Source organism: Macaca nemestrina, chromosome 9, assembly GCF_043159975.1.
Source record: "Macaca nemestrina isolate mMacNem1 chromosome 9, mMacNem.hap1, whole genome shotgun sequence".
Lineage (NCBI taxonomy): Eukaryota > Metazoa > Chordata > Mammalia > Primates > Cercopithecidae > Macaca > Macaca nemestrina.
Window position 1 is genome coordinate 68,044,957 of NC_092133.1, and position 21,272 is coordinate 68,066,228.

Here is a 21,272-nt window from a genome sequence, read left to right on the forward strand (position 1 = left end):
CTTTCTCTGCAGGCCTCACCACCAGTCAGGTCCCCATCCTGTTCTCACTGCCCTCCTGCTTGGTCCCTCCGCCCAACCAGTGATTTGAGCCTCCAGCCAAGCCCCCCTTCACGGTAGCACCCTCTTGTTCTAAGGCCTCCCGCATGCTCAGAAGGCCCAGAGCAGGCATGAGAGCCTTTTCCTATGATCACAGTCCCCCAACATCTCCCCTCCACCCCACCGCTCACTCCCCTGGTGCCATTGCCAACCCAGGACATGTACCCTCTTACGCCTCACACAAAGTGCAGTGGGAGCCGTTTTCCTTAGAGCACCCATCATTTCCTTTTCTCCGTTTTCCTTAGAGCACCCATCATTTCCTTTTCTCCCGGGTGCATGGCCACCCCCAGGAATGCCCATAAAGGCACTCAGAGAGCAGCTTCCCATCACACTTCCCTCTTGCCCATCTAACACCCACCATGCTCCCATCTGTCCAGCCCTGGCTTCCTTCTCAGATTAAATCACTTCCTTCTCAGATTAAATCACTGAGACGAGAGGGGAAAACTGAGGCACCAAGCATTTTCCTAGAAGTGTGGGGCAGACTGGATGGTATTTCCTGGCCACTGGCTTCTACCTCACACACCAGAGAGAAGCTGGAACCCTTGTCAATAGCACTATGGGAGGGGAGGAAAAAGGGCCTCGGGGGCCCCAGCAGGCATGTGGAGGTCACCCCGGCCTCTGGGCTACCGGGTTCCTGCAGCAGAGTCTTCCTGCCTCCTGCCAGCCACTCCAGCCCCCTAGAGCTTACAAGAGTGCAGTTAATCTCATACAGTTTAAGGACTTATTCAGAGGGGCTCAGTGAATGATGAATGAGGAAAGCATTACCAGCGAAGCACTGGGGCTCCGCAGAGCTGTTTAAAAATGCATTCTCCCATGTAAATTTCTGCTCCATCAATCCTTATGACATGTCAAACATTGCTATTGTTTCCTGAACAAATTGTACCGCGTGCCCTTCTCTGCAGATTTGTGCATGGGAGCAGAACTGCTCGCCAGCACCGGCCGCCTGCCTCTGTTGCTGGGACCCAGGGCTGCTGCGGAGGCAGCTGGGCCCGCCTTGCTTCAGAGCAGAAGCCCCGCACGGGGCATTCCTGTGAGGGTGCGTGCATGACAGGAGTGTGGGCGTTGGTGGGGAGTGATTGAGTGCGTGCCTGCCAGCCTGTGGCCTGCAGGGACAGACACCCAGGTGTCTAGGGAAGGGGTGTGGAGGAGACCACAGGGGCTGAGACTGGGCTGGGGACAAGTAGGGGCGCTGCTTGAGGCAGAGAAAGAGAGAGAGTGTGTGTGTGTGTATGTGTGTGTGTGTGAGGGGTGGAGGTGTGGGAGACCTCTGAGTAGAGTCTACCTGAGCCAGACAGAGAAAAAGAAAGTTTCTAGGAGAGTGTGCGGGGGGTGCAGGATGCAGAAAGCTGTTGGCAACTGCCTGAGACGCAGAGAGAGGAAGAGAAAGGGGTTGTGTGTGGTGGTGCGTGTGTTTGAAGAAGCAGGAAGTATGGAGACACAGGAAGAGAGATGACACGAAGACACACAAGGCAGGCACCCTGTAAGGTGTGCCTGTAAGGGACCCTGTTCCAGGGCAAATCAGTGGAAGAGGGTGAGAGATGATGACTGTTAATTGCAAAGACAGGCTGGGTAAGAAGGGGTTCTCAGGAAGGGGACAAAGAGACAGGAGAGCCTGAGCGCTGTTGGAATAGGGGGTCCCAGGAGAGTGGGCGTGGGATGTTGCACTGAGCACCAGAGGGCCGGGAGCTGGGCTGGACATAGAGTTCTGAATGCACAAGATGAAGGGGGACTACATGAGAGGGTGCCGTGGGAAAAGCCCCAGGTGGGTCAGGAAGGGCACCTGCAGCCAGCCAGACTGCCCCATCCTTCCAAGGTGGCCTCAGGTTGGGCCACACAGCTCCCTCCAATCCAGGCCCTGAGTCACCTGCACAGACCAAGACCAAGCCTGGGGCAGGGGTGGGGTCCTTCTTTAAGGGTCTGTGGGAGGCACCTGCTTGGGTATCTGAGGGTCTAGGCTCAGGGGCTACATCCTGAGAAACCACAGCCAGAGACCCCTGCCACCTTTGCTGGTGGGCATAGCTAGAGTTGCTGGGAGCCCGCTCTCTCCAAGCAGAAGGTAGGGAGCAGAAGCCACCATGGCAAGAAGGGCAAACTGCCTGTGGGGGCCCATCGGGCATCAACAGGGTGAGGAGCATGACCCTGGTAGGACACCCTGGATCCCATGGCCAAGGTCTCAAGCTCGGACTCAGATTTCTCAGGCTCAGACTTCGCTCCCCCAGCCCCACCAAAGGGAGCAGCAAGGGAGGGGAGGTCTTAAGAGCGCACGCCTTGGAGTTAACCATGTTGGTTCATGTTCTAGCGCTGTGACTGTGTCACCCTGGCCAAGTCAATTGACCTCTCTGAGTCTCCATCCCCTCCTTCATCTGTAAAGTGGGGATGCTATGGTGCTGGTCCTATAGGGCTGTTTGGAAGGTGGAATGAAATAAAGTGCAGGAAATGCTTGGTAAATTTGGTGGCACATAGTTAAGTGCTCAAAACGAAATGTCAGAGGGGCACTCTCTCGCCCCTTCCCTTTGCTACAGCCAGGAGAAAGACTGGCACTGCTGACTCAGGCCTTGCCAGACCAAGCATGTAGCCATTCCCCCACCATAGGCTCCTCCAATCACCTTGTATTAACCTTGGAATTTCCCCCCATACGTATTTATTTTTTTCCTTTTTGTCAGCAGAAGAAAATTACACTTCTGCCGGCATTGTCCATCACAGAAACAAGCACTTGCAGATGCAATTATAAAGGCCCAAATGACGGAATTAGTTTTGCTGGTAATGCCGGCATTGGGGAGAATCAGAAGAAATGCCTTATAAATCAGGCGCTAGGCAGCAGCCAGTCTCAGCTGCACCCTCTCCCCCACATGCTGACTGCAGGGCAGGGGCTGACCGCAAGGAGGGTGCTGAGCGCCGTGCGGCCACTGATCTTCACTGCTCTTCCCCTGATGGTTCTGCTGAGGGAGGCTGTTGGGGGAGGCAGAGACTTCCTGAGCCCTCCTCCAGGCCTTGGTGCCAGCAGGTGCCCAGCTCTCTCCAGGAGCTACCTGGACTCCTTGGTGCCCAGGCGATGACTGGCCCATAGACTGACATACATCTGCCCAAAGACAGCTTCTCCAGGATGAATCTATCTAAGCCAGCAGCCTCAGTGACCTTCAAGCCCACTTTTAGCCTTGTTTTCCTCGTAGTTCTTACCACTGCCTGGAATTACATTACTTAGTTATTTCTCCCCTTGCTGCTCTGTCTCCCCATTCTGAGTTTGTGTGTGTGTGTGTGTGAGACGAGTCCCCCTCTGTCCTAGGCCGAAATGCAATGGTACCATCTAGGCTCACTACCACCTCCGCCTCCCAGGTTCAAGCGATTCTCCAGCCTCAGCCTCCCGAGTAGCTGGGATTACAGGTGCGTGCCACCATGCCCGGCTAATTTTTGTATTATTAGGAGAGGCAGGGTTTCACCATGTTGGCCAGGATGGTTTTGATCTCTTGACCTCAGGTTATCTGCCTGCCTTGGCCTCCCAAAGTGCTGGGATTACAGGCATGAGCCACCATGCCTGGCTTCCACATTCTGATTTTAAGTAGCAGTCCAGATTGTCATGCTTAGGATGTGACTTCAGTGTTGGGCACAGCAGCCAGCACATTGGAAAATTTCAAAAAAAAAAATATTACTGGGCCGGGTGCAGTGGCTCATGCCCGTGATCCTAGCATTTTGGGAGGCCAAGGCAGGCAGGCGGATCACAAGGTCAGGAGTTTGAGACCAGCCTGACCAACATGGTGAAACCCTGTCTCTACGAAAAATACAAAAATTAGCCGGGCGTGATGGCACACACCTGTCATCCCAGCTACTCAGCAGGCTAAGGCAGGAGAATTGCTTGAACCCGGGAGGCGGAGGTTGCAGTGAGCCGAGATCGCGCCATTGCTCTCCAGCCTGGGTGACAGAGTGAGACTGAGTCTCAAAAAAAAATGTACTAAATATGTGACTGAACAAGTGTCTGGTCACTGTTTTCATGAAGGTGCCTTCAGCGGTGTGCGGGGCATCTTCAGCTGCCCCTGCACATCCTCTGTGCCTGTCTCCTTCTGGGCGGTGCAGGGGCAATAGGGAGCCTGAGCAGGGGCCAGGGCGTTGGAGGTGCTCTATAAACCCCACCTGGCCCCATGCAATCCGGCAACCCCTCTGTCGCTGCTTGCTGCCCCCGTGGTGTCTGATCAGGGGGTACCAGCCCCACAGAAGGAAGGTAATGCTGATCCTCCATGGCTGACAATGGAAGTCAACCTTCTACTAAACTGGGCAGAGACGTTGAGCCCTGTATCAAAACTGAGTTAGATACAAACTTCTCTCCTTCACAGGGAGGAAAGTGGGGCACACACAGACAGTTTTCAGGAACGGCAGATTCTGCCGGGTGTTCCAAGAGAGGGATGAGCAGGGGCTCCTGGGTCAAGACCAATGAATGGTTAGGGACTCTAGGAGAGAGGCATTTGGGATGGGCCTCAGGGGTGGATCAGAGTTTGGAAGGCAGTTACAGAATGAAAGGATAGAGGAACTAGCAATGAGAGAACAGTCTGGGGTGCACCAGGGAAGAGGAAGATACAAGAACACTAAGCCCAACCAGACTGTGGACAGCCTTTACACTAGGGTCTGAAATTAATTCAGCAGATCATAGGGAGCCATTGAAGGACTTTGAGCAGAGAAGGACGATAATTTTAGCTACTGGCTTTGACTTTTTGCCCCTGGGCCTCTTATGAGAACCTTGACAAGTAGTAAAATGCACTAGTGTGTACCTCTGAGTGCCAGCCAGAGCCGGGGGGAGCCATTAGATGGCAATGGAGACACAGAGGCGCCAGAGGGAGGAGCCTGGAGCACAGTTGAGGTGCTCACCTGGAGCCTTGGTTTGGCATCTTTTTTTTTTTTCTTTTTTTGACAGCGTCTCACTCTGTCACCCAGGCTGGAGTGCAGTGGTGCAATCTCGGTTCACTGCAACCTCCGCTTCCCAGGTTCAAGCGATTCTCCTGCCTCAGCCTCCTGAGTAGCTGGGACTACAGGCAACTGCCACCATGACTGGCTAATTTTTCTATTTTTAATAGAGATGGGGTTTCACCATGTTGACCGGGCTGGTCTTGAACTCCTGACCTCAAGTGACCCATCCGCCTCAGCCTCCCAAACCAAAGTGCTGGGATTACAGGCATGAGCCACCATGCCTGGCCTTCGATTTGGCATTTCTTAGGTACAATATGAAAGTGGCCACCTGGGCCATCCCCTTCCCCGATCCCTGTCGCCATCTGGCTGGCCTGTGAGACCTTGGAAGTTACTCTGCAGGGAGACAGACATGCTCATTCCTAGAACATCGCAGGGAAGGGGGTGTTTGTAGCAGGAAGAGGAAATTTTGTTCTCTATACTTAGGCCCTTGGCACTCCTCAAACCCTCCTTCCTAAAATGGGCCCCAAGGGTCACTGTCTGTCTGCCACTTCATTTGTCTGTTGGACTTTTAGTTGGTAAGCCACAGACAAGTCTTGCTTGGGAGGAGGTTGTTTAAAAGGTACCATGACAAACAGTCACTTAACACCACTGCACCTGTTTCCTCACTTGCAAACATGGGTGGGAGGTAATAACAGTACTTACCCGTGGAGATCTGGTCAAAATTAAATTCATACATTGGTATGTGTCATGAGAACGTGGATGTAGTTGTAGTTATAGGTGACAGAGACAGACTTACCTTTCCTGAGCTGCCTTTATGTCCGGGCCCTGTACTAGGCCCTGGGCACATGTGGACCCCATGACCCCACACTGCCCTCTGGGAGCCACGTCCTGGTTGGGGGAGACACGCGTTAGCCTCAGCTTCGGTGCCGAGTGAGTGCAGGGAGGAGCCCTAACTTTGCCTTGGGGGTCAGGGAGGGCAGAAGGGTGTGAGCCAGGCAGGAGAGGGAGGGGCGCCGTCCAAGTGGAGGGGGCAGAGCTGCACGTGCTCCAGTCTGGGTCAGAGATGAGGCTAGACATTCAGGGCTAGGGGGTTTTCCTTTGAGCTCAGATCTACTGCCTCCTCCCAGGCCCAGGGCCCCTGACAGGCCCTGCTGCAGCCTGGCGCTGGCCCTACACCCGACAAGGCCCAAGGTCAGTGCTGCTGCCTTCACCCTGGCAGGGGCAAGGAGCAGCTTTTCATCTAGTTTGGCTTCCTACACTTGAAAAATGAAAGCTCTCCCTCTCCTCCTCACCCAGGCATACATATTTCACACGGTCATTAGGCGGTGGCACTGAAGGACTCACAAATCTTCCCTGGTCAGCATCGGCAGCCTGGGCGGGCAGTGAGAGGCCCTGGGGACAAGGGTCACCGTGGGAGCCATGGCTGTGCCCAGTCCAAAGTGGGCAGGGGAGGGCAAGCCTTGGGGGTGTGAAGCCAGCTTCTGCTCTAAGACAGTCCAGTCCTGTCTCCTGGGGCTCATCACCTAATTTCCCTGGGCCTCAGCTGCTCCAGGCCCCAGGGTGAAGGGGATGGGATGCAGGCACCTCACACATCCTTCCTGTCCTGACAATCCAGAGCAATTTTGTGGGGCACCCAGATCTGGAGGGCTCATCCCCAGGGCTCAGATGTGACCTTCTCCAGGGGCAGCACGCCCCCCATGACCCAGGCCCCTCCCTTCCTGCACACCCCACTTTCTGCTTCTCAGCTGCTGTCCTCCGCCTCCTAGCCTGCTGTCTCTCCTCTACTTCCCTTTCCCTTTTCCTTCTGCCATTTGCTTCTCTTCTGTCCCCTTTCTTCTGAGTCCTGCCTTCTTTATCTTCACCCCAGTCTCTCTGCCCCTTCCCTATTTTCTCTGCACCACCCCCTTCTTATTCATTTTTCAGGCATTTAAGAAGCATCTACTGCATGCCAGGCACCGTCTGTGCTGCGCAGTGAGCACTACAGGTGCCTTCTCTGCCCTCGTCCTTCCCCAAACCCTTTTCCTTTGACAAAGGCAAATGATGGGGGCCAAGGAGGTATGGTTTGGTCACACAGTGACCTGGAGCTGAGGTCTCCACACCACAGTGACCCCTCGCCAAGGGGCTCAATGCATGGCAGTCACATCTTCCCGAGACCAAGCTACAGTTATAACAGTCCAACAAGACCATGCAGTGATGACCGCGATTGTCAGTGGAACCTGGGGGAGGGAAGGGCTCTGGGATTCCTCCTGCTCCCCTTCTCCTCCGTCCCTGTAAAGTGAGGATGAATCTGGGGTTGCTTTGGGCAGTGTGGTCTCCTCTTGCCTGGAATAACCAGGCTCCCTTCCTTCTGAGAACAAGCACCCCTCTTGGCTCAGAGGCAATAACTGATGAAGGGCAAGGGCGTGGCTAGATGGCAAAGGATTCAAATCCAGCACTGTTCTTTCTCTAGCTGTGAAGCCTTGAGTGAATGATGTGCTGTCTCGATGCCTCAGTTTCCCCATCTGTAAATTGGAGGTGGTGCTGATAATAGTACCTACCTCACAGGGCTGTTGTGAGGGTGAAGGGGTTGTAGGTAGAAGGCGTGCAGGAGCCAGCAGTGGCTGCTGCCGTCGTGAGGAATGGTGCAGGCAGTGGGAGAGGCCCCGTCTGGGAGCCAGTCCTGGGTTGGAGGGTGGTGACATGGCTCAGTGCCTTCCTTTCACTTGTTCAGCACGCACCCCCTGAGAACCTGTGAGGAGCTCTGAACCTGGGTGGGGTGGTGGTGGGGACAGAGGTCTGCACAGTCTGTAGGAGCATAAGCTGTGGGGATATTGAATGGAAATCCGGCACAAGAGGCAGTCCTATACAAGCTGGCAGCCCAGAGCCCCCAGAAATGGCATCTTTCTGTATAGCCAAGTTTTCTGGATAACTAAGATCTTAACCCTTTGGGTATAAATGTTTTTTCATTTCACTCATTTGGGATAGAAATATATTTTTCACTTATCTGCCTTCCTGAACTGAATATACTAAACACAAATTAGCTTTTCCTTGAAAATTCAGGCTTATCATAAAGAACATAGAATTTACTGGATTTCATAGAATCCAGGAACTTTAAAAGGAACCTCAAAAAATACTGAGCACAAAGGGATCAAAACATATTTTTAGCCGTGAGGGCTTTATCCACTTACAATCTTATAGAGATACCTTAAATACAAAACAGATGCAAATGGACCCCAAAGTCAGTCTGAGGCCTTTCCCCACAGGCATCTGGTGGCAGGCAGCAGTTTGCCCAGCTCTAGAGCAGTGGCCTGGGAAGGGAGCAGAGGGCACATCTAGAACAGCGCCTTGCATGGATTATGTGTTTTGTAAGTAACTATTGAATGAACAAATGATGTCATTTAGCCTGCACTGTGGATTAGAACCATGCCAGGGACAATATAGAAGCCAATGTTCCCAGCCACAAAAGCCAAACCCCTACTAGAACTTCAGGTCAGGGGAGATGGAGGAGGGCCTCACTGGGATGGCCACAGAGAAGGAACACCAGGTGGGGGTGGAGAGGCCAGTTTCTGTCCCACTCTGCTTCTGACCTGCTCCTAAGCCAGACTGGCAGCAGGCTTTCACCAGGCCTCACTGAGGTCTGAGCCTCCATTGTGTGACCTGTGAGACAGATGGAAATGTCTGTCTCCCTACCACATGGACAGCTGTGAGGCGAAACGAAGCCATAGTAAACCTGGATGTTCTTTGAAAATGTAAAAGGTATGACAGCCATGCAGGCTGCCACCATCATTGTCCTTGTCATCAGCATAAGGCTGGCCTCTCTCCTGTCTATCTCTTTTGACCATAAGTGATGCCAGCCTGGACCAGCCCAGTTAAAAGAGGTCTCAATTGGCCAGGCACAGCGGCTGATCCCTGTAGTCCCAGCTACTCAGGAGGCCACAGGGGGAGGATCCCTTGAGCCCAGCAGTTGGAGGCCAACCTGGGCAACATAGAGAGACTCATTTCTAAAAAAAAAGAAAAAAGAAAAAGGAGAGAGAGAGAGAGCAATCTCAGTGAACTCACAAACCAAATCAAGGGTGGGGAAGGGATGTCAGATCAGATTCAGGATTCTAAGACTACCAGAATTTGGCCTTCTCTTCTCCTAGCTCTCCTGAGGTCTGGGTGCATCTTCATCCTCCCCAAACGTGCAGCAGGTCTCAGTTCATGTCGCCCGTGCCTAACTCTCTGGAGGAAAGCTTTTATCCCCAGCAACGCAATAGGAAGAGTCCCCAGAGGATTCTGATGGACCCAGCTGTGGTCAAAGGCCGTTCCCAGGCCAGTCCCTGTGGTCAGGGACAGGCAGGCAGTTCCCAGTCAGGCCTTTTGTGCAAGCAGAGGGAGGAGCCAGAGGAGACAGGTAGAGAGGGTGCAGAGTGTTTCTAAAAGTGAAGGCCACTGGGCAGATAGGCCTGCCCTATGCATGCAGTGGATTTGCAAGAATTTCCAGGGTCAGAGAAGGGAGGGACCAGAGGGCTTCCCCCAGTGGCTAGTACATCTGACTTGGAGGCTTTAAGGACTGTGCGAGAAAAACCAGAAGAACCCACCAGATGGCTGACACCCACCTTCGTTTGTGGTACTCTCAAAACCACAGGCTGTGATCCCAGGCCACGGGTCCAGGGTCTCTCTCCCAAGCTCTCGGAGCATCTGCAGAGAAGAAGCTTGCCCCGCCTGGAGGGGGCATGAGCCCCCATGAGCCCAGGAGAGGTGGTTTCACTCAGTTAGAGATGCCTGGTAGACCAGTCCTGTAGAACTGCGCCTTCCAATATAAATTTAAACAGCCAGTAGCGGCCTGTGGCATCCTTACTGAACAGCATGGTTCTAGAAAATTCCACCTGGGCCAAAGGAGACATGCGAGAGGAATATGGATTTCCTGTGGACCTGAAACCTCAGCTGGGCCTGGCAGTAATGACTTCTTGTTCTCACCGTTGCAGGCAACAGACAATGATGCAGGCACCTTTGGTGAAGTCAACTATTTCTTCAGTGATGACCCGGACAGGTGAGACTCTGCCCACGGTCCCTCAGGCCCGTCCGCGGTGGTCCTTGGCCCTCCCCAGACTCATGAGATCTGGGAACTTTTCAGTGCCCAGGGAGGGAGGTGCTGGGCCCTGTGGCTAGAGCACTGGACTGGAAGTTGGAGCCCATGGGCACTGTGGCTGGTTTGACCCTGATCGTGGCACAGCCTTGGTCAAGTCTCCTCAACTCTCTGAGGCACAGCTTATCTGACCCTCAAAAGATAGCCTTTAGCTTTGGGAATGGATCCATTGTGTCTCTGAGAGGCTTTGAAGTACTAGCGACTGCATACCACCACCACCGCCGCCGCCGCCAGCCGCAGCAATTACGTGTCAGGCTCATCATGGCCAAGGGCTTCACACGCATTGTCTTATGTCATCGTCTCAGTGAAATGACAGAGGAACGCAGTCCTAGGCACTTTTATCATCCCCACTTTACAGGTGAGGAAAGTGTAACACAGAGAGGCTAAGTCACTTGTCCAAAGTCACACAGCTGTAAGTGCCATGGTCAGGCTTCTGCTCGTGACCTTCACCACTAGGCTACACAGCCTGCCCCAGGAGGGCTGTCAATGTGCAGCAGCCCATGGGCAGGTTACTTGCCTCCCTGCCTGACACATGCCAGCCTTGCCCCATCACTCCTCATGGTAACATGGTCTAGGCTTGGTTTTGGGCCTTGTCTTCAATTAGTCCAAGCCAAAGGGCAGCCTTCTCACTTTTTTTTTTTTTTTTTTTTGGAAACAGAGTCTCGCTCTGTTGCCCAGACTGGAGTTTTATGGCAAGATCTTGGCTCATTGCAACCTCCGCCTCCTAGGTTCAAGCAATTCTCCTGCTTCAGCCTCCTGAGTAGTTGGGATTACAGGCACCCACCACCACACCCAGCTAATTTTTGTATTTTTAGTAGAGATGGGATTTCACCATGTTGGCCAGGCTGGTCTCGAACTCCTGACCTCAGGTGATCCACCCACCTCGGCCTCCCAAGTGCTGGGATTACAGGCATGAGCCACTGCGCCCAGCCGCCTCTCACTTTTAAAAGGCTCAAAGGCCACGTGTCTGATGCACTGGGAAGCCTGGTGGAATGAGTGAGGCGGTGGGTGTCAACTTGAATGACTGACCCCGACTATCTGTGAGAAAGATCAAGAAAAGATGGGGAAGGAGCTAGATGCAGTGGCTCATGCCTGTAATCCCAGCAGTTTGGTAGGCCGAGGCGGGTGGATTACCTGAGGTCAGGAGTTCAAGACCAGCCTGGACAATATGATGAAACCCTATCTCTACTAAAAATACAAAAATTAGCCAGGCGTGGTGGCAGGTGCCTATAGTCCCAGCTACTTGGGAGGCTGAGGCAGGAGACTGGTTTGAACCTAGGAGGCAGAGGTTGCAATGAGCTGAGATTACGCCACTGCATTCCAGCCTGGGCGACAGAGTGAAACCCTGTCTCAAAAAAGAAGAAGAGACAAGGAGATTGCTAGGGGCATCTGGCCATTCTCTGTCACTCAGTGATGGGGGCCTCAAATGGGAGGAAGGCACCAACATGGCTGAATGCACAGGGAACCCTTTCCCCAGGGGACCCGTGTTCATGTAGCCTTATCCTGGTCATCTTGGATGGTCTCACCTCTTCCCATCTTCTGGGCCTGAGACTTTCCTCACTCTGAGCCAGAACCTTCCAGGCTTGGTGGTTGGCAGCTGTGGTCAGAGCACACAGATGTCAACTGACGTCTCAGATGAGGCTCCTGAGGGGACATTTAGAGGACGTAGTTGGAGGGGTTGTCTTGCCATACCTTTCTACTACCCAGGAGATGTCTACCAACCTCCCGCTCAAGGCTCATCTCCTCAAAGTCAAGGGGCAGCTCCCAAAAGAGGACCAACCACCCTGCCCTTCACCAGCTGCTTTCTGCCCATTCCTAGCATGCTGGTGCATCTAAATTTCTGCAATAGGTAGGAACTCCTGTTCACAGCAGGAGGGTTGTTCTGCCTGGTTTCCTCCTTGCTTAAATCAGGCGACTCCTCCTGCCCACCTCATGTGATCCTGATCCCTGCCCCCACCCACCGCCTTTAGAAATAGCAGCTCTTCTCAGGGCAAGTGAAAGAGAAGGCAGATTTCAGACTTCATTTATTTCTGTTTGTCACTCTGGGCAAGGACAGGCTGGGAAATGCCGGCCCCATCAAGCCTGTTTTAAACCACGGTGTTCCTTCCCTCCTTCCTCCTGGCCTGGCACAGGTTCTCGCTGGACAAGGACACGGGACTCATCATGCTGATTGCCAGGCTGGACTATGAGCTCATCCAGCGCTTTACCCTGACAATCATTGCCCGGGACGGGGGTGGCGAGGAGACCACAGGCCGGGTCAGGATCAATGTGTTGGATGTCAACGACAATGTGCCCACCTTCCAGAAAGATGCTTATGTGGGTGCTCTGCGGGAGAACGAGCCTTCTGTCACACAGCTGGTGCGGCTCCGGGTAAGGTGCCAGGGAGCCCTGCACTCCTGCCATTCATCTTACCCTTCCCCCTGTACTTGCTTGCTTGCTTCTTTTTTGTTTTTTGTTTTTTTGAGACAGAGTCTCACTCTTTCACCCAGGCTGGAGTGCAGTGGTACAATCAGAGTTCATTGCAGCCCCAAACTCCTGGGCTCAAGCAATCCTCCTGTCTCTGCCTCCTTAGCAGCTGGGACTACAGGCTTGAGCCACCATGCCTAGCCTGTGCTTTCTTCTTGACCAACCCCTCGGGAACCCACTGCAAGAGGGGCTGACCTCCCATCCACAAAGAATGCTGCAGATTTGAGAGTCAAATTCTTGGTCTGTGTTGGGCCTTCTCTGAGCAACACCTCATGTCCTTGGTACCAAGTGGGGCTTTATATGTCTCAGCTTAAATATTAGGTCAGAATTAGCAAAAGATCCCCCTCCCCACCCATCCGCTGCCATCTCCCTTAGCAAGGACATTGAGTGGGGAGGACTTCCTTGTGTCAGGACCCCGTTCAAACCCTTTAATGACTGACTAGAATCAGGAAGTGCTACAGCTGGAAGGAGCTACAGAAACCATGGAGTGCAACCCCATTTTACAGAAGGAGAACCCGGAGGGGAGACGCTTGCCCACGAAGACATAGTTAGTAGAGTATCAGAGCCAGGTCTAGTCCTGGAATGCTATTCTCCAAGTGCTTCCTGCAACAAGTCCCCACTAGGCTTCAATGACCTTTAACCAGAGACTTTTAAATGTCCCCCCTTCCCATGCTGCCTACCCAAAGGGATGGGACCCAGAACCTCCATTTGGAACTTGTTTTCGAAGCAGGCAGGGATGAAGGCAAGGCTGGAAGGGTGGGCACAGGGGATACCTAGAAGAACAGACCATGTACCCGCCCAGCCTGTCCATGGCCCGCCATACAACCCTGTCCTGCCACGCCCTCCGTGCTCAGCTCCAGGTATATACCCCCAGTGATGGGGACCACTGGAGGCTCTAGAGTGAGGGATGACCTGGAAAGAAGCTCATTAATTCAGTGCCCAGAGAAGACAGCCAAGGGGAAGAGGGATCCCTGGCCCCACTCCAGGTGCCTTCCTTTCTCCTTGCTTTCATGCAATATGCGTGGATTAGACACCCACTGTGGCCAAACACTGGGTTGGCCTGTAGGTATGCAGCAGCAATCAAGAAACAAGGTTCCTGCTCACATGAAACTGATAGTCTAAGCGAGGGAGGCAGAAATTAGATAAGAAATTACCACTCGGCGTAAGGGGACCAGTGGGGTAAGGGGACCCAAGGCCCCTAACCGGGTCCGGGAGTCAGGGAAGGCGTCTGCAGGTGGGGGTGTTCCAGCTGGGGTTGGGGGTGGGAGGTAATTGTGTCTCAGCCTCTGGGAAGGCCAGGCCTCCACATTCTTCCTGGGCATCCTACCTGCCCTCTAGATTCCCCAGGCTGCCTCCACACGCAGCACATGGAGGGGAGCAGGGAGTCTGCTGGAAGCCAGAGTGCAGCCTCTAGTTGAAGCACAAGGGGTGCCTCCCGGGTTCCTGGGCCAGGACAAGACCCAGGGCTGGATCACCCAATAAAGGAGCTGTCAGCAGGGCCAGCCTTCCCCTCCCTCGCAGCTGCCCACCCTCTTCTGGTCCTCAGCCTCCTGCAGGCTCATGGCTCTTGTCTGCCCTCTTCCTTCCAGGCAACAGATGAAGATTCCCCTCCCAACAACCAGATCACCTACAGCATTGTCAGTGCGTCTGCCTTTGGCAGCTACTTCGACATCAGCCTGTACGAGGGCTATGGAGGTAGGTGTGGGGCAGAACTCGGGGCCCAGCCAGGAGGAGGGCTGGGGGGCTCTCTGTACTCACACCTCCCTTGTGCGGGTGGGGCGGGCACCCTGTGTCTCCCTGACACCCTGGGCTACTCAGGAAGCTGCCCGGAGCACCTGGGGCTGGAGCGGGATGTGGCCTGAGTCGCCCTTCCGCAGGGTCAACATCTGTGTCTCTCATCAGCGGGATCTCTCTCTGGTTCTCAGGCCATGGCCAGCCCTGCAATCGAGCCAGAAGTGTGATGGTAACAGAATCTCTGGGGCTCTCTGTTTCTTACCAAGGCTGCGGGCAGGTCCGTGGGATGGAAGCTCATTAGCCAAGGCTCCCTACCCTTTGGGCGGCCCTGTGGGGCCAGGCACTCTGTACCATGCCCTGCTGCCTACTGTGGGTCCCCATCCCTGGAGCCCTGGCAGGAAATAGCAGCAGCAACCTCAAGCTCCAAGATCCCAAGAGAGACTACTTTGTTTTTCAGACGAGGCAGCTAAGGCCCAGAGACGGAGCAACTTGCCTGAGCTCACCCAGCAAAGCTGCTGAGCTTGGCACCAAGTCCCTGTGTGGTCTGGCCCTTGGTTGCCTTGCGAGCCTCAACTCTCAGCAGCCCTTCCCCCACCAGAGTCCAGCCTCTTCGAACACTTTGACACTTGTCTCCCCTTACTGGTGTTCACTCCCATGTCTTTGCAAAGTGTGTTCCTTTTGCCAGGAAAGCGCTACCTCCTTGCCCCTTGGTCCCGCCTTGCTTTGGCTGTCCAGTGTGTAGCCCCTGGCTAGCTTTAAGTGCTCATTTAACACTTCCTCCTCTGGGAAGCTTCTCTGATTCCTGGAGCCAGGGTTAGGTGCCCCCAGGGCAGAAGGGATGGATGTGCATTGAATGACTCTAGGTCCAGTGCTCACTCCTCCCACTGCCCCACAGTTTGTTCAGAGAAATGCCATTGTAGAAAGTGCAGTTCTGACCAGAGAGGTGGCTCAGACCTGTAATCCCAGCAGTTTGGGAGGCTGAGGCCAGTAGATCAATTGAGGTCAGGAGTTTGAGACCAGACTGGCCAACATGGCAAAACCCTGTCTCTACTAAAAATACAAAACGGCCAGGCGTGGTAGTGTGCACCTGTAATCCCAGCTACTTGGGAGGCTGAGGCAGGAGAATCACTTGAACCTGGGAGGCAGAGGTTGCAGTGAGCCCAGGTCGCGCCACTGCACTCCAGCCTGGTGACAGAGCGAGACTCTGTCTCAAAAAAAAAAAACAAAACAAAGAAAACAAATTGCATTCTTTATGAAATCTACATCCATCTTTCTTTCTTTCTTTCTCTTTCTTTCTTTCTTTCTTTTCTTTCTTTCTTTTTTTTTTTTTTTTTTTTTGGACAGCGTTTTACGCTGTCACCCAGGCTGGAGTGCAGCGGCTCTATCTCAGCTCATTGCAACCTCCACCTCTGCCTCCTGGGTTCGTATGATTCTCCTGCCTCAGCCTCCCAAGTAGCTGGGATTATAGGCGTGCCACCACACCCTGCTAATTTTTGTATTTTTAGTAGAGATGGGATTTTGCTAATGCTGGCCAGGCTGGTCTTGAACTCCTGACCTCAAGCCATCTGGCCGCCTCGGCCTCCCAAAGTGCTGGAATTACAGGTGTGAGCCACCGTGCCCGGCCCATCCCTCTTTCAAAAACTTAAAAGTTCCATGCTTCTGCCTGCCTCCATACCTCATCCTCCTCTCAAGTAGAAGAATCCCACTTAGATTTTATATTACTAAAGCAATAATCTTGTTTCCCTTTTCCAAATAGAAAGGTGTAATTTAATATTGTTGTAATGCCTTCTAAGACCTCCCATGCCCCCTACTCCCAAGCCGATATGCCTTCCCTGCCCAGTTGAGAATCAATGGCTTTAGCACAAACAAGTACTAATGGAGAGACTTCAGGCATGTGCAGTGGTGGGGATATTTCAGGGCAGGGGCATCTATCTTAGCTCCCTGCAAATCCTGCCTCTCAGCCTGGGTCTGCCTTTGGCGTTAGGGTTCTTCACCCACCTCTAAACAGAGTTCTGTTGAAGGTAAGGTTTGCATCACCCAACCCTGAGTACCTCCCCATGGGGTCTAAACGGTGCCCAGAGTAGGTGACTGGAAGGGCATGAAGAGCCCATAGCATAAAGTGGGGAGGAAATGGAGGGAAGAGAAGAGAGAGAGAGACGCCAGGGGCAGTTGGCTCACACCTGTAATCGTAGCACTTGGGGAGGCCAAGGCGGGAGGATTGCTTGAAGCAGAAGTTCGAGACCAGCCTAGGCAACACAGCCAGACTCTGCTTCTGCAAAGAAAACTTCATAAATAAAAATAAATAAAGGAGAAGAGAGGGAAGAAGATTAGAGAACTAGGGCTAGAGGAGACTGAGGAGGGTCCTGCCTTCTGCACCCCACTGCCTGGTCCTCCCTGGCATCCCCAATGCTGGGCAACAACTGGGGAACTCTGTGCTTACCTGGAGAGAGGAGTAGTGACAGGGAGGGCTACAGGGCCCGAGGCATGACCCTGTCCTCCGAGCAGCTTCCAGACTGATGAGGGGAAATCCATAAAGTGCCAGATGAGTGAGTGAGACAGACAGACAGACAAGCAGGCAGGAGTGCCTACTAAGAAAGAGCCTGGGTTCTGGAGCTCATCTCCCCACTCTATTGAGTTGAGAGCTGTGTGACCTTGGGCAAGTTACTGAACGTCTCTGAACTTGGTTTCTTCATCTGTAAAAGTGGGGCTTACATTACCACCAAACCGGCTATCACCTCATGGGCTCCGCACAGGGTCCAACACACTTCAGGCAGTCAGGAAACCTCAGTCGAGATGGTGAGGCTCCAGGTGTTCAGAAAACAAGCCAGAGCTGGCCCGGGCCATGCCAGCCATACCTTCTTTGCCCAAAGGGGACCCCTGGCTGGACGGGCATCTCAAGTCTGCTTACAGAGGGATCTGGCCTGTTCCTGTCATTTCAGTGATCAGCGTCAGTCGCCCCCTGGATTATGAACAGATATCCAATGGGCTGATTTATCTGACAGTCATGGCCAAGGATGCTGGAAACCCCCCTCTCAACAGCACCGTCCCTGTCACCATCGAGGTATTTGTAAGTACCCAGGGCCTCTGGCCTTGCCCTTCCAGGAGCTGAGAGTCAGGTGAGGAGGAAATGTCGTGGGCTTCCTTCATTTATGGCTGCGTTCTGTGAAGAACGGGAGAATTACTGGAAGGTCATCTTCTCCCTTCTCCCTCTCTCCCTATCCTGCTCTTCTTTTTTTTCTTCCCTTTTCCACTCCTTTGACGATCTAAAGGGGTCTGAAACCAAGCCACAGTTTGTCTGACATGAATATCAAGCATTCTGTGTCAGTGCTTTCTGTGTCTGAAATTATCAGTTGCTGAATGCATCTCCACGCTGGTTCGTTTGCCCCATGCCACACCGGGATGCAGAGTGTGGCATGACAGCAGGACCAATGGGCCCCTCCGCATGGAGACCTCCCCACACACACCTGTACACACACTGCCTGCCCCCCTCCCCATCTGTGAGAGACAGCGAATGCGTGTTGATGGAAGAGTTAGTGCATTATCGGCTCCGGGAGGATTAGATCAGATTGTCAGGTTCGGAGATGCGCTGTGATTTGACATAAGCTCAGGAAAATCTGCCCCTGGAGCAGGCATGCTGGAGAGCCTTCCTCTCACAGCCAGCTTCACCAGCAGCCTCTGCCACTGCCCCACACCAGGCCTTAACAAGCTCTTTCTTCTCAACCTGAGGCTGAAGATCCAGGGCCAGCTCCCAAGTGGAGAGGCCCTTGTCTGGGTCGGGAACCCTATTTGCTTGCTGAGTAGGATGGAGCTGGAATGATGGGAAAGTCAGTGTGATGCCTGACAGGGGAGCCCTCCAGATGGCCACATGGGAGCAGAATTTAGGGGTGGCCAGGAGAGTGAGGCTGTGCAGAACCAGGATAGCAAAAGGAAGGGCAGAGAGTTGGGGCCTTGCTTCTGGAGTCCTTATGCCTGGCACCTCAGGCTTCAGGGAGTGTCAGGGGAAGGTGGACAGGGATCAGGAGATCTTCAGAAGCCTTAAAACCGGCCTGGGCCAGGCGCAGTGGCTCATGCCTGTAATCCCAGTACTTTGGGAGGCCAAGGTGATCACAAGGTCAGAAGTTCAAGACTAGCCTGGCCAACATGGTGAAACTCCGTCTCTACTAAAAATACAAAAATTAGACAGGTGTGGTGGCGGGTGCCTGTCATCCCAGTTACTCAGGAGGCTGAGGCAGGAGAATCATTTGAACCCTGGAGGCAGAGGTTGCAGTGAGCCAAGATTGCGCCACTGCACTCCAGCCTGGGCAACAAGAGCAAAACTCCATCTCAAAACAAAACAAAACAAAACAAAAAAAACCACCTGACTCAAACCTGTAACCTCCCACCTAGAAACAGCGAGGGTAGGGAACAAGAATGCATCCCCTGGCAGTCATGACCATGGCTGGCACTCTTTACCCCATGGCCCGACCCAGACCACATCACCCAAACCTGGCCTTAGTTTCCCAGACTTGACCACAGCCCCCAAGCCTCCTCTAATCCTAGCTACCCTCACAACCCTGACCAACCCACCCGTCGCTTTCAACCAGCCAGGATGCTGCTCTGCACAAGGAGGCAGTGAATCCTGTGCTGGGTCCCCAGTAGGACAAGAAGGTGACTGTGTATCCTGCTCCACTCCCCAAGAAGACACCAAGTGGAAAGAGGGGTGTGGCCGTGGAGGCATATGGGTCTGAAACCTGGCTCTGCTACCCTCTTGCTGTGTGGCCTGGGTCTCTGAAACAACATCCTCATCTGCAAAATGGGGATAATCGTGGTACCTGCCTCATGATATTTTTGTGAGGATGAAATGGGATTGTGCAGGTGGCACCTGGCACCTGGAATGTTGGCTGTCATTACAGCCAATAAGACAGCCATGCATAACAGCAGCCACACCCGTGCCCCAGCCTGTCGCTAGTGCAAATGGGAGCGCCCGTGAGTGGGCTGAGGCAGAGAGGGAGCCGTTCAGGCTTTGGGGAGTGGATGCTGGAGAGGGTAAGAGTAAGGGAGGTCTAGGGAAATAAGTTAAGTGTTCTGGCTAGCCCGGGGCTGGACAGACCTAAGTAGCCAAATGGAAATTAAACTGTGCTGAGCTCCAGCAATGTGCCAGCTCGCTTCACATGACCCAGTCCCTTTCAGTCCCACTTTACAGATGGGGAGGCTGAGGCTCCAGGAGGACCCAGGGTCACCAGTGCCTTTCTTTCTTCACCTTTCTTCCTTACTGGCAGAGCTGGGACTTAAACCCTGACCTGAATGACTCCCATGTTGATATTCTTTCCACCACAGCCACAGGCCTGGAACCTTGGTCATCGCTATCCACACATGACTGAGACCAGAGCTTCTCAAAGTTCCCTGGGCCCTGGAATTCCCTGGGGATTTCATTAAAAGGCAGATTCTTATTTAGTGGGTCTGAGGCAGGGCTAGGATTCTGTGTGTCCTCCCAGCTCCCAGGTGATGTGGATGCTTCTGGTCAGGGGACCACACTTTGAGGAGCAAGGCCTTCAGAGACCCACCCTCATGAGATTTTGAAACCCGAGCTCTGCCCCAAACCCCAGACCTGTCCCAACCTGTAGCTCAGCTGAGGCAGGGACTGGAGCATCTTGTTGTGCCTCAGCCCCGCTCAAAGGGACCAGAGCACGCAGGGAGAGGAAGGCGAAGGGACTGAACTCCCTTTTGCCCCTGCAAACAAAAGTGTGATCCGCAGCCTCCCTCCCTGAGACCACAGAGGAGGTGGGTGGGGGTAAGAATCCGCCTCACTTTGCACTTGGCAAGCCAGGGTGTGCCCTGGCAGGAAACCACAGTGGCCTAGTAGAAGGGACCCTATTTTCAAATTCCCTCAAAGGCATCCCAGGGACCAGCAGGGGCCCTGCACTTCCCTTTGGAGTCCACCCTAACCCTGGGGCAGCCGGAGAGTCTGGCAACAAAGACAGGTGCCACCTTGCTGTGAGTGAACATTGTCTCTCAAGCAGGGCCTCTGGATGGCACAGTCACTTGTGTCTGAGGACCACACTTGAAAAGGTCACCGCCTTCAGGCTGATTTTGCACGTGGCTGGCTTTTAAGTAGCTGTCACTCAGCTAAGCGGCCTCCTCCCTCCACAAAAAGGATTTTCTCCCAATTGGAATTTAAAAACCCAGCAGCAATGAAGTCGTGGATGGCAGCATTTCCTGCACAGGTTGGGGTAAGGGAGAGGCAGATGGAAACCACGGGGCTCCAGGAGGAGGAGGGGCCGGAGGGGCCAGGTGATTCTTTTTCATCCACTGCTTGTTGGTTTTTAATAAAGAAGTCAAACTCGGTTTGTAGATTTCCCATTAGGGGACAATAAGCTTTTGTAGAGCGAGCCGCTGAATTAGAACTAATAGCAAATGCAGCGCCAAGATCCAGGGAAATATCACCGCTAATAAGTTTCTGCCTCATGCTCTGTCACTGACATTCTCCGCACCGTTTCGTGCAGCCAGGGCAGAAGCTTAAATGTATAAGTATATGGGGCACTCGCACCCGCACCAGGGACGGGGAAGATGCCCAGGCATGCAGCTGGGGCATTGGACATCAGGGGAATCCTGAGACTACTGGGTATCTGGGGAGAGGGGCAGGTCAGCGTGAGCCAGGGTGCCATCCAGAGCCAAGGGACAGATTGGAGAAAGAGAGGATCACTCCTTTCTGGGCACCCACAATCTTAGCAGGCTGAGATTCTCGGATGTCCCAAGGGGTGTGCAGCCAGATAGCATGCCCCCATCTTTCATGGCTGCTCCATCAGCAGGGACTCCAGCAAAGGGGGCTTCATACGGGATCCTTTCCCTCTAAGAGCTCGCAGTTCCACGAGAAGCCAGGCCCTGTCATGGAACTCCTATTTGCACTAGCAAACAAACAGGAACTGCTGAAGACTGTAGCATAAAGACTGGCCAGCAGTGCCGGGACTCAGCCTGACTCCTGAGCTCCGCACTGGAC

The 21,272-nt window shown here is 53.6% G+C and overlaps 1 protein-coding gene across 3 annotated transcripts in view; it reads left to right on the top strand.

Annotated features, from left to right (window-relative positions):
* LOC105466056 (cadherin-23) overlaps positions 1–21,272 on the top strand; it is a 386,971-nt gene that overhangs the window by 273,096 nt on the left and 92,603 nt on the right. For all 3 annotated transcript variants that reach the window (XM_071069711.1, XM_071069712.1, XM_071069713.1), the window contains exons 14-17: positions 9,936–10,000; positions 12,229–12,466; positions 14,152–14,257; positions 17,236–17,363. In XM_071069711.1, coding sequence (XP_070925812.1) covers positions 9,936–10,000; positions 12,229–12,466; positions 14,152–14,257; positions 17,236–17,363 — 537 coding nt within the window. The remainder of the gene's footprint in view (positions 1–9,935; positions 10,001–12,228; positions 12,467–14,151; positions 14,258–17,235; positions 17,364–21,272) is intronic.